The following is a 17,649-nucleotide window of genomic DNA, read 5'->3' as shown; positions in this document are numbered from 1 at the left end:
CTTATTCTTGTGTTAAATTGTGATAAGTGAACACCGTGTTCCATCACCCACATCTAATTTTATAAATAAAGTGCTGTTACAGTGATTAAAGTCTTACTTTTTAGGTGTGGGGTCGTAGAACTTGTATTGGTCCATGATCTTCTCCTCTAGTTTCTCTTTTTGTCGACGAAGAGCATTCAGCTTATCACTAGAGAGACAGAAAGAAAGAAGGAAACAAGACGTTACACAGATTTACAGCACTGTTCCAGCTTTCTGTAGCATCTTTGTTTTAAAAGTATAGGTAGAAATGCAGTTGTTTCCACTCTACAGTGCTACTGGTGTGTACATGTGTTGTACAGTGTGCAGTAAAAGAAGTAGATTGTGTTGCTGGTGCTGTGTGTAGTTACATGTATAGTTTCTGCTCCTGGTGATACATCTCTTTGCTCTCCATGCTCCTCTCCAGCAGAGTGTGGTTCTGTTGACTCAGCAGGTTGATCTGACTCAGGAGGTGGTGGTTCTCCTCCTCCAGGTTTCCCTTCAGTCGACTCAGCAGCTAGACACCCAGAAACATCACAAAGAAGGTGATCCAGAGGAGAAACAGCCCTGTGCTACAAGAAACACGTCTCTGGTGTTTATTGTTGTTACGTCTTGGTAAAGTAAAATCTTCCCATTTACCTCACAGTGGTTGTCCAGTTTGGTCATGGTGAGATCCAGACCCTGATGCTGCTCCATCAGGGAATCATATCGCGCCATCCATCGACTCACCTCCAGCTGGGAGGAACTTAATGAGCTTTTGAGCTCGTTCACTCGCTGCTGGAGTCCCTCACTCTGCTCCGTTTGCTGTGACTGGTTCTCTGTCAGTCTACAGGAACAAGCAGAAGTAAGAAACAAGAAGATGACTCCTGGACCAACAGAAGAAAAGTCAAGTGACTGATCAGTCTGGATAGTTCTAAAAGCAGAAGAAAACTACGTGTCCAGGTTCCTCTGACCTTCACCTCACTGTAGCTCCACCGTACCTGAAACTAAACTTTGAAAAGCTACATACCCACAGAAACCAACTCACGTTATCTAATATGCATTCTAAGTGCAACTTTGGCTTCCACAATACAGGCATGCAGAGAAAATCACTTAGTTTCAGGTTGGATAGGTCTGCCATCTGAAAGAAAGCTAGAAGCTTCTCTGTTCCAGCTTCTACTGCAGTCTGCATGTGAGGCACTTTGGGAAAATCATTAAATTATATAATTATAACTTTATTTCTATAGCAGCCTTATGAACAGTGTTCACAAAGTGCTCTGACAGTTAAAACATGCAACAAAGCAAGATATAGGAGACAAGGCAGAGCAGTCAATAAAAAGAAATAGTAAAAATGATAATAAATTCAATGAATAATTAGCTGGATTAGCAATCATATTAAACAAGCGAACAGATTGAAGGTCAAAGTTAGAAATTAAAAGTCTCAAAAAATAGAGAATTAAAGATTTAGAGAGGCGACATCACACCAAAGAACCAGGCAGCTAAAAGTCAAATAAAACTAGAGAAAACATCTAAAATTTATATATTCTTATGCTGAAATATTTTGCAAATATCAAGTATTGAGTCACTGTCAGTCTTTACAAGACAAAACTAGACAAAGTTAACTATCCATCATGAACCAAAGTAAGGGGTGGGGGAAGAGTGTGAACAAATGATGTGCTGGTGTGACCGATTGAAAAGTTAGTCTGGAATCCTGTTAAACAAAGTTTAAAATTAATTAGATTAATAGCTTTATTTCTTAGTATTTTTTCCCCCCAGAAATCATTATAAGTCCCATCCCAAAAGCATAAACTCTTGACTTGACAGAAGTGCTGGGATGCACATCATGACAATAGTTTGCCATTTTTTGTCTACAAAAACATATATTTTAGTCACAGTCTAATGGTGTGAGAGTGTATAAAAACACAGTACCTGTCCAGTTCTGTTTTTAGCTGCAGATTATCTTGCTGTAGCAGCCGATTCTTCTGAATCTCCTGGTTCAGCTCCTCCTTTTCTTTCTGGCCACGGCCCTCCTGCTCCTCCCATTTCTCCTTCTGCTGCAGCAAAACACAATACCTGCAGACAGACAGCAGAGGTTATTTCTGCATGCTGGAAGCTGTAATTGTATCTTCTGTCAATCCTCAGGGCTACGTTTGTTCACACAGTTTGAAACCATGCAGCTGAGTACGGCATTTAGTGCCCAAAACCATACATCTTAACATAAGAGCAACAGTGGAATCTCTGAAATTTGTCACGAGTCCCATCTTTCGGTGCATTGTGTTGGTTAAATTAGTTACTGAAGATGTGCCAACATGTGAACATCATCAGACTAGCTGTGTTTTTTTTTGAAGTTATTTTTTTGTCCTTTTCGGCTTTATTTGATAGGCGCAGTGAAAGACAGACAAGAAACGGGGGAGAAGAGTGGGGGGAGGACATACAGCAAAGGGCCATGAGCAGGAATCAAACCCAGGGTGCTGTGTCAGGGACCAGCCCTGTATGTAGGTCACCCATTTAACCCGTTGAGCTATACAGGCACCCTAGAATACAGTTAGTATAAACTGTATTTTGGCTTCTGAAACACTGGCAGCACTACATCCACTGTGGGAGTGAACAAGTTCAGAGTCCTGTCATATTAACTATTGGTCACACAAGTGCTGCAATAAAAATATAAATCTACTAAATCTCATTGCCAGCTGTACTTTGTGAACTACTTTTGAGACCTTTACAAAGATATTCACTGTATAAACTCTGGACTTCTGTAATTGCTATTTATTTATACAACTAAAGGTAAGAGGTAAGAAGAGTCCAGAGTGGCAGTATTTTGCTGGATGTCCTTGTCGCTGGTTAACAACACTGACCTGCTGCTGTGGGAAACACAAAGTGTGTCCAAGCTGTCAATAATCAACAAACTAAACTCGACTGAGAACCCTTAGCCCCTTTCAGACATGCACTACCTTTCACATCTGAATGAGCACCCTGCGTACTTTTCCATCACAGTGGAAACAGCAAGGTCAGAACTTTTACATTTCCCTTTCACCTTAATACACGTCTGAACTACATGCGGGAACATTAATGTCCAGTAGGAACACACAACATGAGGACACACTGATGTAGAGTCTTGTGTGTATGCATGTGATTTGTGGCTCTCTCCATCTCTGTGGTGTGTATGTCTGAAGGAAGCCATGAGGAACATTAATGTCTTTTAACAGACTGACAACACGTCCTGCATATCCCTGTGTGTGTCCATGTTTATGTTTCAGGAGACGCCACACATTTATTTATATACTGAATATAGATCTACACAGAGTGTTGTGCATTATAAGGGTGGAATGTGTGTTACTTTGAATCAGTTATTTATTACAACCGTATAATAACTCATAACTAGAAGTACAGCACAGCTATTAGACAGGACAGATACAGTTATGGATTTATAGCTACTAAACTACAGCTTGTGTCTGTGTAGCTTGGAACTCCTAAAATGACACATACTGAGTCATTACTACCTAAAGGTTTTCATCAAGCACATTTACAGCAGTAACAGCTTAGCCTTTACATTACTGTACATGACTCATTTACTAAACATCTCAAAGGATGGCTATCAGAAAATCACATCTGTGATCATAACTCTCTGCTGATGGGGCTCACTGTTCTGGTGGACTTTGTGTAATTTGTTTTAAATGTGTAGACGTGGGCTTTGTGCAATACAATTATGTGAAATAGTGCTAAAGGGGACATGTATAGGGTAATTATGTGTAATGTAGACATGGATATGTGCAATAATAATTAAGAGAAATGTGCAATACAATTATATGTAACAGTGTCAGAGGGATAAATGTAGTGGAATCTTATGCTATAGTGACAGAGGGGTTAGTGTAGTATATCAATGTGCAATAATGATAGAGGGATATGTGCAATAAAAGCAAAGACATATTTGCAATATAATCATTTGTAAATGTTAATTAATTACTGCTTTTGTCTGTTGCATGCACTATGTGATATCGTTTGTTGCTTGTTTTTCTTTTTTGTACGTCTTTGTTCAGTTATGGTTTAATGTTATTTGTAATTTCTTTATTTTTGATCTGCCAATGGAACTCGAGATGGAAATTAACTGTACGGCTATAATCTCTTGTATTTACATGGAAATGTATAATTAAAAATAAAATAAACATTAACATTAACAGCAGACTTAATTCACCTATTTTGTCTACTGAAAGCTGATGAAATGCTGGTAAAATAATCTCCGTGTCGTGTGCTCATCTGTCATCTGACTCTTCTGCAGCAGTTAAATAAAAGTGGTCTATAAATATACTGACACCTACAGGGCCTTACTGAGTTCATTATCCTCTATATTTTTATAACTGACACGTTCTGGTCATGTGGTTACTGGACTGTGTAAATAGATGCTTATTAAAGACACTTCAAATATGTCATAGGTCTGAACAATTAGTGAAAAATGCATAATTACAATTTTCCTAACAGTTTATTTCTGAGGCTGAGCACTTACTTGCCGTGCAGCGTCCTGTGTTCGCTCTCTAGCGCCCTCTGCTTGCCTTTCAGCGCTGCGTGCTGGCTGATCAGTTGTTCGTACTCGTGCGCTTGCCTCTCGTGAACGCTCAGCAGGCGCTCGTGATCGCTGAGCACGCTCTCCCTGCCCCGCCACGCCTCCTCACGCTGCCGCTGCCACGACTCCACCTCCGTCTCCAAGGCGGTGACCTGACCCTGCAGCACCGCGTTCTGGGCCATGAGAGACGCACTCTGGGAGGACAGAGTGGAGTTTTCCACCTGGGACGGCAACAAGTTTAAAAACACACCAGGAGAGTGTTACAGAGTGTGTTTAAAATGCTGTGTTTCTGTGTCTGAATGAGCCGTACCTGTAGTTTTGCTGTCTGTGTGTGCAACGTTGAATTCTGCTCCTGCAGGGTGGTGGTGTTTCGCTGCAACGCCACCATCTGGTTGTTCAGAGAAGTGTTTTGGTTTTCCAGCTGTTTTAGCTGCTCCTTTAAGAGACTGCGCTCCGTCTGCAGGGAGGCGTTCTGCAGGAAATAACGACACCAGAAACACTGAAGTAACACTCAGGAAAAAAGAAGAGATTTTACAACTGGAACAAAACATCAGTATGACATATTAAGAGGAAATTCTACTATTAGGAACAGAATACTTTAAATCAAGTATTTATGAGCATGTAAGCAGGGACTAATAATATGTCGAGACAAAAATGAAAAATGAATGACCGAATTGATGAAAAGACAAAGAGAAAGAGAAAATGAAAATATATTAATATTTTAACATTACAGTGGTCCCACTGTATCACGGATTTCTAAATTGTATTTGTTATTGCGGATTTTTGGCTATGTCGTGAGATTTTGCGGTATATAGGTATTTTTATATATTATTTTGGTGGTAAAATAAGCATGTTCTAGTCTAAAAAAATGAAAAAAAAATTTAAAAATATATTTAAAATAATAATTAAAACATATTAAAAGAATATTAAATGTAAATAAAATGCGTAGCGTACAGCGCTGGGCTCTGATTGGCTCAGCGACTGTAGCATCAGTCTTCTCTGTCTCTCGTTTATAGCAGCGTTCAGCATTTTTTCCATTCTCACTGTACATTACCTTTATCTCACCATCATCAGTACTGCAGCTAATTCAGCATCATCTTCATCATTTAAGTTGTAGTTCATTCACAGGTAAATATTCAGATAGAATTTTATATGTTGTCAAAACTACGTAGGTTTAAGAGTGTAGAAAGTGTTTAAGAGCATAGGAAGTGTTTATAAGAGTGTGTTGAGGGTTTATAAAGCCTTAAAATATATATATAAATAATACATATGGTCGCTACTTTGCAGATTTTTGCCTATCGTGGGGGTTTCTGGAACGTAAATCCTGCGATAGACGAGGGATCACTGTACTAATAATACTATAACATCATAAATATTTACATATGGTATGAGATGTTCTTTGTCATTTTCATTCAGATGTAAGAATCTTACATTCTTCTCTACATCAATGAGATGATCTTTGATTCGAAGCAGCTCAGCCGTGGCGTCCCGGTTGTTCCCAGAACGCTGCTGGGAGTTGTGGTTCTCTTCCACCTCCTGTCGTTGACGCAGAGCAGACACCGTCTGTCGAACCTGCAGCAGGAAAAAAAACACATTTTTTCATATTGATTGTTGTATGCCTCCAGCATCCAGACACATCAGCAAAATACAGAAAGTAAGTATATTCTTGAAAGAATCTGAATGTGCATCCTTACCGTGGCCAGCTCCGTACGGAGAGCACTGTTGAGTGTGTTGCTCTCTTCTAGTTTCTTTTCCAGATTGGAGATTTTCTCTTCTTTAATCTTCATTGTCTGTTGAACCGTTTTCTCCAGTCGAGACTCCAGCAGCCTGTACTTACTAACACACACACAGACACACACACACACACACACACACACACACACACACACACACACACACACACACACACACACAAACACACACACACACACACACACACACAAAAGAAATCAACTCAATTACCCACCTGAGATTAATTTTACAGATAATTACAGATGATTAACTGCCTAACATTATGACATATTACTACCTGTCCTCCAGTGTGTGCTCCTGTTGCAATAGTTTTTCTCTGTTCAGTCCGATCTTCTCCAGTTCTTCATTCAGTCTCTCTAACTCGACACTCTGCTGCTGAACATTCAGCTTCTCTGATACCAGTTCCTGTAAATACAAAGACACATGGCACACAACTATGAAACTCCTCAAACAAATCTGTGAACAGCTCATAAAACATCTGAGTAAAAACTACACAAAATGTATATTAGACTGGATGTTGGGTTAATATCAGTATCTCATATTTTTACGAGGTCAAAAATGAACTTTAAAACCTATTTTTTGAGTTGACACTAAGAAGTCCAGAACCTGCTCAGAAAAAATATTATTTAAACGTCTAAATTCCACCACAGCTGGACAAACTTCATCTGCTGATGTGAAGCTAATGAATGGATTTTATGGTTAAACTGTTTTGTCATGTGTTCCTATAGTTGTCAACTCTAAATCTACATTCTGATTCAGTTCTTTTCATCTTCTAAAGTCTTGTTGTGTGTCCTAAACAGCTCATATTACGCATGCTTACAAGTTTAGTATGTTTTTGACCTACTAGAATGTGCTTTAATATAAATCATTGTCATACTGTATGAGCAGAGGAACAAGCAGTAGCAGCTTTACTGAGGATAACGGCACCCGGTGAGGAAGCTGCTCATTCTTTGTCTGATGGTGTGGAACAGGTTATGAAAATGTCTTACTTGGTGACATGAATAGGTAGAGGAAAAGCATGGTATTTTAGAGCGGTGTTTTCCTCTCACCTCTCTCAGTGTAGCCAAAGTCCTCTTGTCAATAGTTGCCTGTTTCTGAAGCTCTTTGTTCTCCCGCTCCGACTCCTTGGCTTTGACTGACATCTCCTTCAGCCGATCCACTTCCTTATTCAGAGCTGCGCTTTCTTTTACCAGCGTTGTCAGTCGCCTTGCTTTCTCCTCCAGCTCTGTCTCTTTCCCCTCCAGCAGTGTCCTGATCCTCCAGCTCTCCTTCTCCAGGAACTTCCTGCCCTTTTCTGACTGCTCCAGGTCCAGCTGGAGCTTCTTCCTCTCTTCATCTCCTTCCTCCCTTCTTCTCCGCTCCTCCTTCAGTTCCTCTACTTCCCGTCTCAGTTCCTCCTCTCTGCTTTGTGTCTCCCGCCTCTTTCTCTCTACCTCTACCCTCTCCTCTTTGCTTTTTTCTACTTCCTCCTCTAAGCGACGCTTCTCCTGGTTCAGAGCAGCCAAGTTCAGCTCCAGCCTCTCTGCTCTCTTCTTCTCTCCCTGTGTCTCCTCACTGGCCTCCTCCAGCCTCCTCTGCAGCTCCTGTCTTTCTCTCTGCACCTCCTGAAGCTCCTCCTGAAGGGTGGGCAGGCGAGCGGTTGATGAGCGCAGGTTTTCCACGGAGCAGCGGAGGTCCAGGTTTTCCTTTGACAGCAGGCTGTTTTCTGCCTCCTGCTTCCCCAGTCGCTGCAGCTCCCGCTGGGCCTCCTCCGCCTCTCTCTTCAGCTTGTGCACCTCCTGCTCCAAACTGGACACCTGCTTCTCCAGAACCTCTGACTGATTGCTGCATTCACGCAGAGATTCCACCTGGAAGTGACAGAAAATGATTCTTGCAGAATAATTCCTGCAGCAGTCACATTCATGCTGAATAAATAAATCACTTTGTTAACATCATTACCTCTCTGCTCAGAGAGTCCCTGCTCCTCTCCAGTCTGGCAGCCTCTCTCTCCACCTCCTCACATCGTCCCGCTCGCTCTCTCAGCCTATCTGCTTCCTCACTGACCACTTTCAGTTGGGTTTCCAAGCTGGCCAGTCGGGAACTGGTGTCAGTGATGCTCTGATGCAGTAAACGGTTCTTAGCCTCCACCTCACGGACCCTCGCCTCGCTGTTGGACTGAGCACGCTCCTGAAGCGACGCCACTGCATCAGACAGGTGCTGCTTCTCGCTCTCCAGTTCTGAGATCTGATTGGACAGGACATGAGGAACCGGGTGTCACCTGAAGATACATTTTGCTCTATTATTAACACTGAACAACATTTTGTCTGAGCGTATGAAGTACCTGTCGATCTTTTGTGGCCCTCAGAGCATGCATCTCTCTCTCCAGACACTGTTTTTCCTTCAGTAATTCCTCTCCCAGGGACTCCATGTCCTGATTGGTCATTCTCTCCTGGTCCAGCAATCCCTGGAGGCGCTCCAACTAACAAGCAAACACATCAAACCACAGTAATAAGTTAAACAAATAGGTAGCAAACAGTGGAAAAGTTAAAATAAGTTCAGCTACTGCATGCTAGTTGTCATTAATTCTCAGTGTCACATGACTACTGGGTATCATCAACGTCAGAACTTTTGAAGTCCTACAGATCCAGGTCTCCTACCTTGTTGCTGAGGCTCTGGTTCTCCCGGTCCAGCTCCTGGGTGTGGAGCTGCTGCTCCTGCAGGACGTGGTTCTCCTCCTTCAGTCTCTCTATGGAGGCCTGCAGCTCCCGGTTCTCCTTCTCCAGCTTCAACACCCGGCTAGAAACGCACTCATTCAGCTCATGGACCAGAGACTTACGAGCTGCCACAGAGAAAAGAATCAGTTAAAAAAGAATACAGACAATAACATCAACCAGAACAGACCATAACAGAGCAGGACAGCGGGTCTTACTCTCTGTGTTAGTGTTGTCGTGGTTCTTGGTCAGCTGTTCCAGCTCCCAGCCCAGATGAGCAGACTCGTTCATGCTCTGTTTCTGTCCGATCTCCAGCAGCATGTTCTCCTCCACCAGCTCCTCCAGCCTCCGACGCTCATTATCCCGTTCCTGCACACACACACACACACACACACACACACACACACACACACACACACACACACACACACACACACACACACACACACACACACACACACACACACACACACACACACACACACACACACACACACACACACACACACACACACACAAACACACACACACCATTAGCAAAGTTAACAGAGACAGAAACTTTCAGAAACACCAGTATTTTTAAACCAAGGGTGCCAAAAGGCAATATTTGATCCTGACATGGAAGGACAAAATAAGGGAAAAAAGAAACATCTGGCACATACAGTAAGTCCTCATTTCAAATTATGACATACTTACAATTCAGTATCTAAACTTTAATTGTGAAGGCATTTAAAATAGACCACCTGTATTTTATAATAAAAATCTATACAATACACATGTACAGTACAGAGTATTACCATCTCCAGGTCGTGGATCTTCGCCCGTAGTAACAGATTGTCTTTTTCCAGTGTGTGCAGTTTATCACAGCGCCCCCTGGAGGCTGACAGCTGCTCCTCCAACAACACCTTCGTTTCCATTAGAGTCAGGTTGTCCTCACGGAGCTCCTGAATGACCAAACACACACACAGATACATGAAGAGGACTGTGTGCACCAACTCCCATTACACTGTGGCTTCACATTGTGTGTGAGTCTTAGCTGTCAGGTTTAGTGAAAAACATCTCAATAGCTCTAAGTACACCACCGGTCAAAAGTTTGGGGTCATCCAGACAATTCCATGTTTTCCATGAAAACTCCCACTTTTCTCCATGTACTAACATACCTGCACAAGGGTTTTCTAATCATCAATGAGCCTTTCAACACCATTAGCTAACACAATGTAGCATTAGAACACAGGAGTGATGGTTGCTGGAAATGTTCCTCTGTACCTCTATGGAGATATTCCATTAAAAATCAGCTGTTTCCAGCTAGAATAGTCATTTACCACATTAACAGTGTCTACACTGGATTTATCATTCATTTAATGTTATCTTCATTGAAAAAAATGCTTTTCTTTGAAAAATAAGGACATTTCTAAGTGAGCCCAAACTTTTGAACAGCAGTGTAATAAAATACAGTAAAATATAGTAAAAATACAGCAAAAAACATAGTAAAAACACAGTAAAAATATAGCAAAAATGTAGCAAAAAATATAGTAAAAATACAGCAAAAATATAGCAAAAATGTATTAAAAAATATCGCAAAAATACAGTAAAAAGATAAAAATGCAGTGAAAAATATAGCAAAAATTCAGTAAAAATATAGTAAAAATACAGTAAAAATATAGTAAATTCAGTTAAAATATAGCAAAATTGTAGTAAAGATATCATAAAAATACAGTAAAATAATAAAAATACAGGTAAAAATATAGTAAAAAAATATAGTAAAAATATAGTAAAAATACAGTAAAAAATATAGTAAAAATACAGTAAAAATATAGTAAAAATACAGAATAGTCATTTAGCACATGAACAACATCTACACTGGATTTACCATTCATTTAATGTGATCGTCATAGAAAAAATTTTTTTTTCAAAAATAAGGGCATTTCTAAGTGACCTGATACTTCTGAGCAGTAGTGTATATCAGCGCATATTATTAGGGGTTTTAAGGCTGTGTTATTACAGAGAGATTGAACGCAAGACAAGACACAGAGACAACTGTGTATGAAAATATAGCAAAAATATTAAAACCCTTAATACATGAAAAAATAAATTCTAGGAAATGGAGTCACTCATAATGTCGACAATGTAGCTTTAATATCGAGCTAAATGGACTGCACATATATGATGCTTTAGCATTTAGCAGACATTCTAACATACACACTCACACACTAATGACATGTGGACAGAAGAAGCTGAGGGACTGCAGCGCTGACCCAGTACTGAGTGAATGATGCTGTCTACCATCTGAGCTATTCATACTGTGATGGTTTAGTGTGTCCTGATGTGTACCTCCACTCTGGTCTTGTAGAAGTGGACGTCATTGAGTTTCTCTTTACATCTGGTCAGTTCCGTCTCCAGCCGGTCGACCCGAGCTGCTCGTTCCCTCAGCGAGTCCACCTCGTCTCGGTACACTCGGACTGAACGAGCCTCACAAGACAGCGACTGGTTCTGAAACACACACAAAACGAAACAGTTTATCTCCAAGATGCACACAGGATGTAGGAAACCTGCAAGAAGAACACTTAGATTTGTATTCCAGGTGGACCACAGCAGCTGATTGCGTCACAAACTAATTCAACGTTTAAGTTTAGGTAACAAACTAATGTATGGCAGCACTTCTTCTAGTGAGTGTTTGGCTGAACTTCTATATATTTATTATCTCATTCATCATTTCTTATGCAAACACTGTGCTGAGACCATTCTGAGCTGCTCACAGACATCCACTTATTACATCAGATAAATCTATTTTGTGCAATGAGAAGGGAATAGTTACAAAGGCTCTCTTTATGTATTGATACCAGCTGCTGAAAAATGTGAGGAAATAGAAGTGCAGCACTGGAATTTATAAGCAGCAGGTTGATTTTAACGGCATCTTCTGTTTAAAAAACTGCCCAAATCTGACCATTTTCAGAGCCAGAAACTGTAGAAAAAGAAGGAATCATTGGATTTTGAACTACACATCTGTGAGAAAACTAATTTTCCAGACCAGCAGTCCTGCTCTGTTTACACAGGAGAGATGGGAGAAGAGCATCAAAGCAACATAAGCAGTAAAATATCTGTAAAATACAATCAGAGTAGTCACACATAGAGGTGGCATCACTCTATCTGAAGCACTGAAAGCATGTTAAACCAAGGCAAGTGAAGCTTTGTGTAAAGAAAAATCTGACATCTGATCTTTGCTATTTCAGACCGTTTTTCAGGGAAAGTGGGAAATTTTTTCATTTAGGTTTGATTAAGTCTATTCTTGTATAGAATCCAGACAAAGTCTTGTGTTGCAACCCAAGAAAACACACAATCTAGCTTGCTTTCACTTTATTTTCCTTGACAGGGTGTTTGCTGCCTTTGGGGGGTTGAGTACACATGACAGTAAGCATGATCAGGCTGAGTACAGCTAGTGCAATAAGACTGTAATTTAACAGGAAGAGCTTCTTTGCAGAAAAAAACCCTGCCTTTAGTCAGACAGATGTGAAACAGCTGTTAACAAACAGGTCCTGACCTCTTGTTTCAGTCGCTGTAACTCCTGATCCAGACGCTCCACTTCATGTTTTGAATCCATCAGCTGCTCCGTCTTCTCCTCCCTGCAAACACACACACACACACACACACACACACACACACACACACACACACACACACACACACACACACACACACACACACACACACACACTCATTAGCCTACATAATCAGCCCTACACCCCATTAATTTCTACATACGTTGACAGTAATTGAAGAGTCTGACAACAGTCACCAATGACACATCCAGTAGACTTGTCCTACTGTAAGTCCTGATTATATTTGGTTAACGACCCCAGACAGAATTGCTTTTGGTGGTTGGAGTGTGTAGTTATTCTCTAAATATATGGATCCAGTGTATGATTACACTATGGGTTTATCAGAATGAGACAGCATAATAAGCTATGTTGGCTGCATAATGACTTCCAGCTGCTGCTTTTGTCACCACATTGCAACCTTAAACCAGTGAAGCCCACAGAAACCTTTTGGACTCTAACCTCCCACAGTGTGTCTGAACTGCTGCTTAGTCCCACTGGAAGATTTACAACTCATTAGCATCAGATGGACTTTATTTTACCTTTTTTTTGAATATTTGTGCATATTTTCTTGACTGTTTAGTTGGATTAAAAGACTCACAGCTCCTGTCTGTATCTGCGGAGCTTGGACTTGGTATCGGCTAGTTCCACAGACAGATGCTGCTTCTCCTCTTTGGTCAGCGTGGACACAGCCAAACCACCGTTCACTCCCACGCCTCCAGAATTCTGCCCACGCTCCGGACTGCTCATGCCCAGGTTCCTGCATCCTTCCTGGGGCTGCTGACTGGAGAAGTAGTCCCTCTCCTGGGTGAGATCTACAATCACCTGAAAGGCATTTCAATGATTTTAGTGTGTTAAAGTGGAAAACAGCTTTGCACTGATGGATGCTGCAAACCAGCACTTGAGTCACAGTAATAAAAATACCGTCTACAACAAAACAACCACAGTGAGGCCATAGTGAAATACAGATAATATGAGGCTGCGTGAAGGCAGATGGTGTTGGGGAGATGATAACCGTAAACTCTGTACCTCACTGGCTTTGTCTCGTTGGTCAATGAGTTGCCGTAGAGACGCAGCCATGTTACGAGACAGAGGTTCTAGTTCATCGTGGGCCAGCTCAGATCCTTCCTCCAGCCAGGACAGGTCCAGAACATTCAGCTGATTGTGGGTCACCTGCAACAAACAAGCAAATACACTAAATGTGTTGTAAATGTTTGTACAGTTGTACAGTTCCTTCCTACTGGCTTATAATTCTGGGTACTGTTCCTTAACATCTGTCTTGTCTTTTAACAAGGAAACATGGAAGTCTCAATCTCCCATCTATAAATATTCTGTAATTTATCATCCTCAAAGTACGATCTGAACTGGACAAGAAAGCATTTAGGTTTTCTGCACCTGATGCTTGGAATAAATTACAATCTCAACTTCAAGTCCTTGTTCCACTCATTGAGTTTAAAGTTCTGGTGAAATCATTACAGTCTACTTTGTCTGTGTGCAAGTGTTACATGTGAACAAGTTTAATGTTGTCAATTTTATCTGTTGTTTACTGTTTTGTTTTTTCTTTTAATGTGACGATGCTGCTGCCCTCTCGGCCAGGTCTCCCTTGTAAAAAAGATCTCTGATCTCAGTGGGACTAACCTGGTTAAACAAATGATGAATAAACAAAATAAAGTATTACAACGGTATGTTTAACCACATGAATTAATACACTCCAGGTATTGTCCTTGCTTCACTAGGCAGCTTCAAATTCAGGTTGAAAATTCAATAACTGTACTTTTTAAAACATCTCATGGCATTTTCCCAACCTAACCGTTTTACAGCTGTACCATTAATTAAATGGAACTTTACATTTTGTATGCTCATTAGCTCTGTAATCTGGCTGGATGTGTTTGACACATTTGGAAACTACGGGACAGGAATCTTAAATAATGAAGCTGTGAGTGCCTGTCCACAGTGACTACCAATGGACTCTTTAAAGGGGGATGAAGAGGTTAACCAGCTCTGTAACATCAGCATCCAGTTCATCCAGGGCAGACCTGAGGCTAGGATGAAGTACACAAACAAGTGGTCTGAAAATAGGAAAGAACCGCATTGATAACAAAATGGACATAGTTTTTAGATTGAAAACGGTTGACTAATGTGTTAGGGCTATTTCATATCAGCTGATCCTGGACATGTTTCACAGAGCATGAAGATAAATCAATGCACACAGTGTGGCATGTTAGGAGATTGTTATGAACAGACCTAAAGGAACAATAAGCAACTATTTTTATACCTATACCCTGGATCCAAAATAACACAAGCCCCAAACACCAAATTTCATTGAAATGTCTACTCTTTATTGATTTTATGTTTTACTGTTTAAGTAAAAGAGAACTTCTATTTTCCAGTGTTGATATATTGACTCATGAAGTGTAACCATCACAAGAGATCATGCAGCAGTGACTACAGATCAGAGCCAATGTAGCGCTAAGTTACTTTAAAGAAAATTTTAGTGATAAATGGAAAATTGGTGATTATCAGATGCAATAATTGACCAGCTCCTAGAACAAGCAATGATGATGAGAATTCTGCACTGATTTACAGCAGAGTTATGCTCGATCTAACATCTCTGCAGGCCTACAGAGAGAACGGCTGAATGGATAATGGCAGGCCACAGATACAACCTCCCAAACTTCAACAACGCATTACGAGGACCTACACATCACGTGACCTGACTGACTGATGCAAACAAACTGAAATACATAATACCAGCTGTCTGTGAACACCAGACATCATCAGGAGCTAATGAGGATCACAGGATGTGTTTGACAGAATCTGAAATGCTAGAAAGCAGCTGGGGAGTTACAAATATTTTTACCAGTCCTTAGTCTTCACAGTTCAGATTCTTATTATAATTTTACAAAAGTTCAAGGAAAGGCAAAGGTTTACTTAAAACATAATCTAAACAAGAAAACCACTCAGAGAGAGCAGTACCCCTCCAAGGCTGCTCATTCCCCCATATGGCATTGTCAGAAATGCAGCATTTTTTTATTAGTGTTAAGCAACATGAAATTTAGATGCCTGTACTCATTGTGTTTCAAGCCATGCTTTTATTCTGAAGGATGTGAGCAGGATATGCGGAAGTGAAGTATTCTGTGAGTGCTGGGAAATTGTTATTTGTCGTTTGGTGGTCTACGTTGATGAAGTTCCTAATGAAGTGGTTTTACCTGTTCCATGAAGAAGCCTGGAATTAATTCCTTAACAATTAATTACTGATGATCAGAAATCACAGTGACATAGAATGTGTCCATTTAATATAGATGTACCCACAAACACAATGACCTGAGCACAGGCGTGTGTTATGCATGTGTACGTTATGTACTGATACTGAATCACGTGACCTAAATATGTAGCAGGCAGTGGGAAATGATGGGATTCAGAAACACCCCCACAATTTAATCAGCTGTTCCTTGGATCATTTCTGATGGATAAGTCCTGATAAGTCCTCAGCAGTGGATTTGTAGTATTATCACAATCATGTGATCGTCAGCAGGCAGCTGACGTAGTGTTCATTTGTTGTCATGGTTACAGTGACGCCGTGACGCTATCTGGAAATGATACAGAAATCTTTAACAGATCCATGGATCCAGACTATAAGCAGCATCACTGCCAAAATCTAATCACTTGGTCCTTGTGTCATTTCTGACCTTCCCTGAAAATTTCATCCAAATCAGTTTTTGAGTAATGTTGCTGACAGACAGACAGACAGACAGACAGACAGACAGACAGACAGACAGACAGACAGACAGACAGACAGACGTACGTCGATTGTCACATAACTAGCTTCATGTTCTACTGACCTCCTGTATGTGAGAGACGATGGCAGCTTGGGTCTCAATGTCCAGCAGCTTGATCTTCTCTATCATCTCCTCCTTTCGCTCACACTGAGGATGTACACACACACACACACACACACACACACACACACACACACACACACACACACACACACACACACACACACACACACACACACACACACACACACACACACACACACACACACACACACACACACACACACAGAATTAAAAAATGAATAAAACACGTTCTCTTTGTTGGTGTCAGCAGAGCAGAAGGGGAAATGGGAAATAAAGTTTCACGCACAACGTCAGATTGTTTAGGAAATAGTTGGTGTGCAGGAGAAAGACTTAATTTGACATCAATAACATGTTTATGTGGTTTTATCCACACCTCTCTCCGTTTTCCCATTCATTGTTCCTTCATGGCCTCCCTCTTTCCTGGAACCTGTCTATCCAGTACAGGTAGGGAGGCAGACAAAAGGAGGCCAGACAGAAAGACAGGGAGGGAAATTAGCATGGAGGGAGTGAAACAAAGGAAAACAAGGGAAAGTGAAAGAAGAAACTGTTTGATGGGTTTAGAGCCACGGGAGAGGTAGAAAGACACAAAAACACCTCAAACATGAATAACCCCTCCTCTGTATTTACAGGTAACCCAACAGGTAACCCCATTAACTCCTAACTTACCACATCTGGATCATTCTAAACTAACACAGAGGGAGTGGATGATTTGATGAGGAGGGATGCCTCGTTAGAAATATGACCCAAAAACATCCTTTGTTAAACTGAAATCCCTCCTGTGTGTGTTTGTTGGTGCTGTGGGAGAAGAAGGGAGCTCCCACTAGACCAGAGGTGTCCAACATGAGGCCCACGAGCCAAAACCGGCCCTCCAGAGGGTCCAATCCGGCCCTCAAAGTGTAAAAATTACAGAGAAGACATTAACTGCAGATTGTAAATTAGTAAAACTATAAATTTAAAATTATTTCTAGACCATGACAAATTGTTTGGATCATAAAGTAAAAATACTAGATTGCTCATTGTTCTGTTGTCTGTTTGGGTCTCATTTTTGTAATATTTTGTCTTGTTTTTGTTGTTTTTTTGTCTTTATTTGTCTTGCTTTTGTCGTTTGTCTCATGTTTTTGTTGTTTTGTTTCTCGCTTTTGTCATTTTTGTCTCGTTTTTGTCATTTTGTCTTTTTTGATTCGCCTGTGTTGTCTCAT

At 40.9% G+C, this 17,649-nt stretch overlaps 1 protein-coding gene across 2 annotated transcripts in view; it reads right to left on the bottom strand.

Moving 5' to 3' along the window:
• The window catches only part of ccdc88c (coiled-coil domain containing 88C), a 70,452-nt gene that overhangs the window by 22,227 nt on the left and 30,576 nt on the right, over positions 1–17,649 (bottom strand). For both annotated transcript variants that reach the window (XR_002746051.3, XM_023267951.3), the window contains exons 6-25: positions 16,430–16,513; positions 13,617–13,760; positions 13,189–13,412; positions 12,533–12,614; positions 11,326–11,484; positions 9,792–9,938; positions 9,213–9,363; positions 8,941–9,122; positions 8,625–8,762; positions 8,243–8,527; positions 7,354–8,151; positions 6,582–6,709; positions 6,247–6,388; positions 5,984–6,124; positions 4,863–5,024; positions 4,496–4,773; positions 1,924–2,067; positions 655–841; positions 387–532; positions 98–187 (exon numbers count right to left, since the gene is read on the bottom strand). Coding sequence is in view for 1 of the 2 variants with exons in the window: in XM_023267951.3 (XP_023123719.2) it covers positions 98–187; positions 387–532; positions 655–841; positions 1,924–2,067; positions 4,496–4,773; positions 4,863–5,024; positions 5,984–6,124; positions 6,247–6,388; positions 6,582–6,709; positions 7,354–8,151; positions 8,243–8,527; positions 8,625–8,762; positions 8,941–9,122; positions 9,213–9,363; positions 9,792–9,938; positions 11,326–11,484; positions 12,533–12,614; positions 13,189–13,412; positions 13,617–13,760; positions 16,430–16,513 (3,812 nt within the window). In the remaining variant the exon portion in view is untranslated. The remainder of the gene's footprint in view (positions 1–97; positions 188–386; positions 533–654; positions 842–1,923; positions 2,068–4,495; positions 4,774–4,862; positions 5,025–5,983; positions 6,125–6,246; positions 6,389–6,581; positions 6,710–7,353; positions 8,152–8,242; positions 8,528–8,624; positions 8,763–8,940; positions 9,123–9,212; positions 9,364–9,791; positions 9,939–11,325; positions 11,485–12,532; positions 12,615–13,188; positions 13,413–13,616; positions 13,761–16,429; positions 16,514–17,649) is intronic.

The sequence above is a fragment of the Amphiprion ocellaris genome, chromosome 20 (assembly GCF_022539595.1).
Source record: "Amphiprion ocellaris isolate individual 3 ecotype Okinawa chromosome 20, ASM2253959v1, whole genome shotgun sequence".
Classification (NCBI taxonomy): Eukaryota; Metazoa; Chordata; class Actinopteri; family Pomacentridae; genus Amphiprion; species Amphiprion ocellaris.
This window is presented reverse-complemented; position numbering and strand designations above follow the sequence as displayed.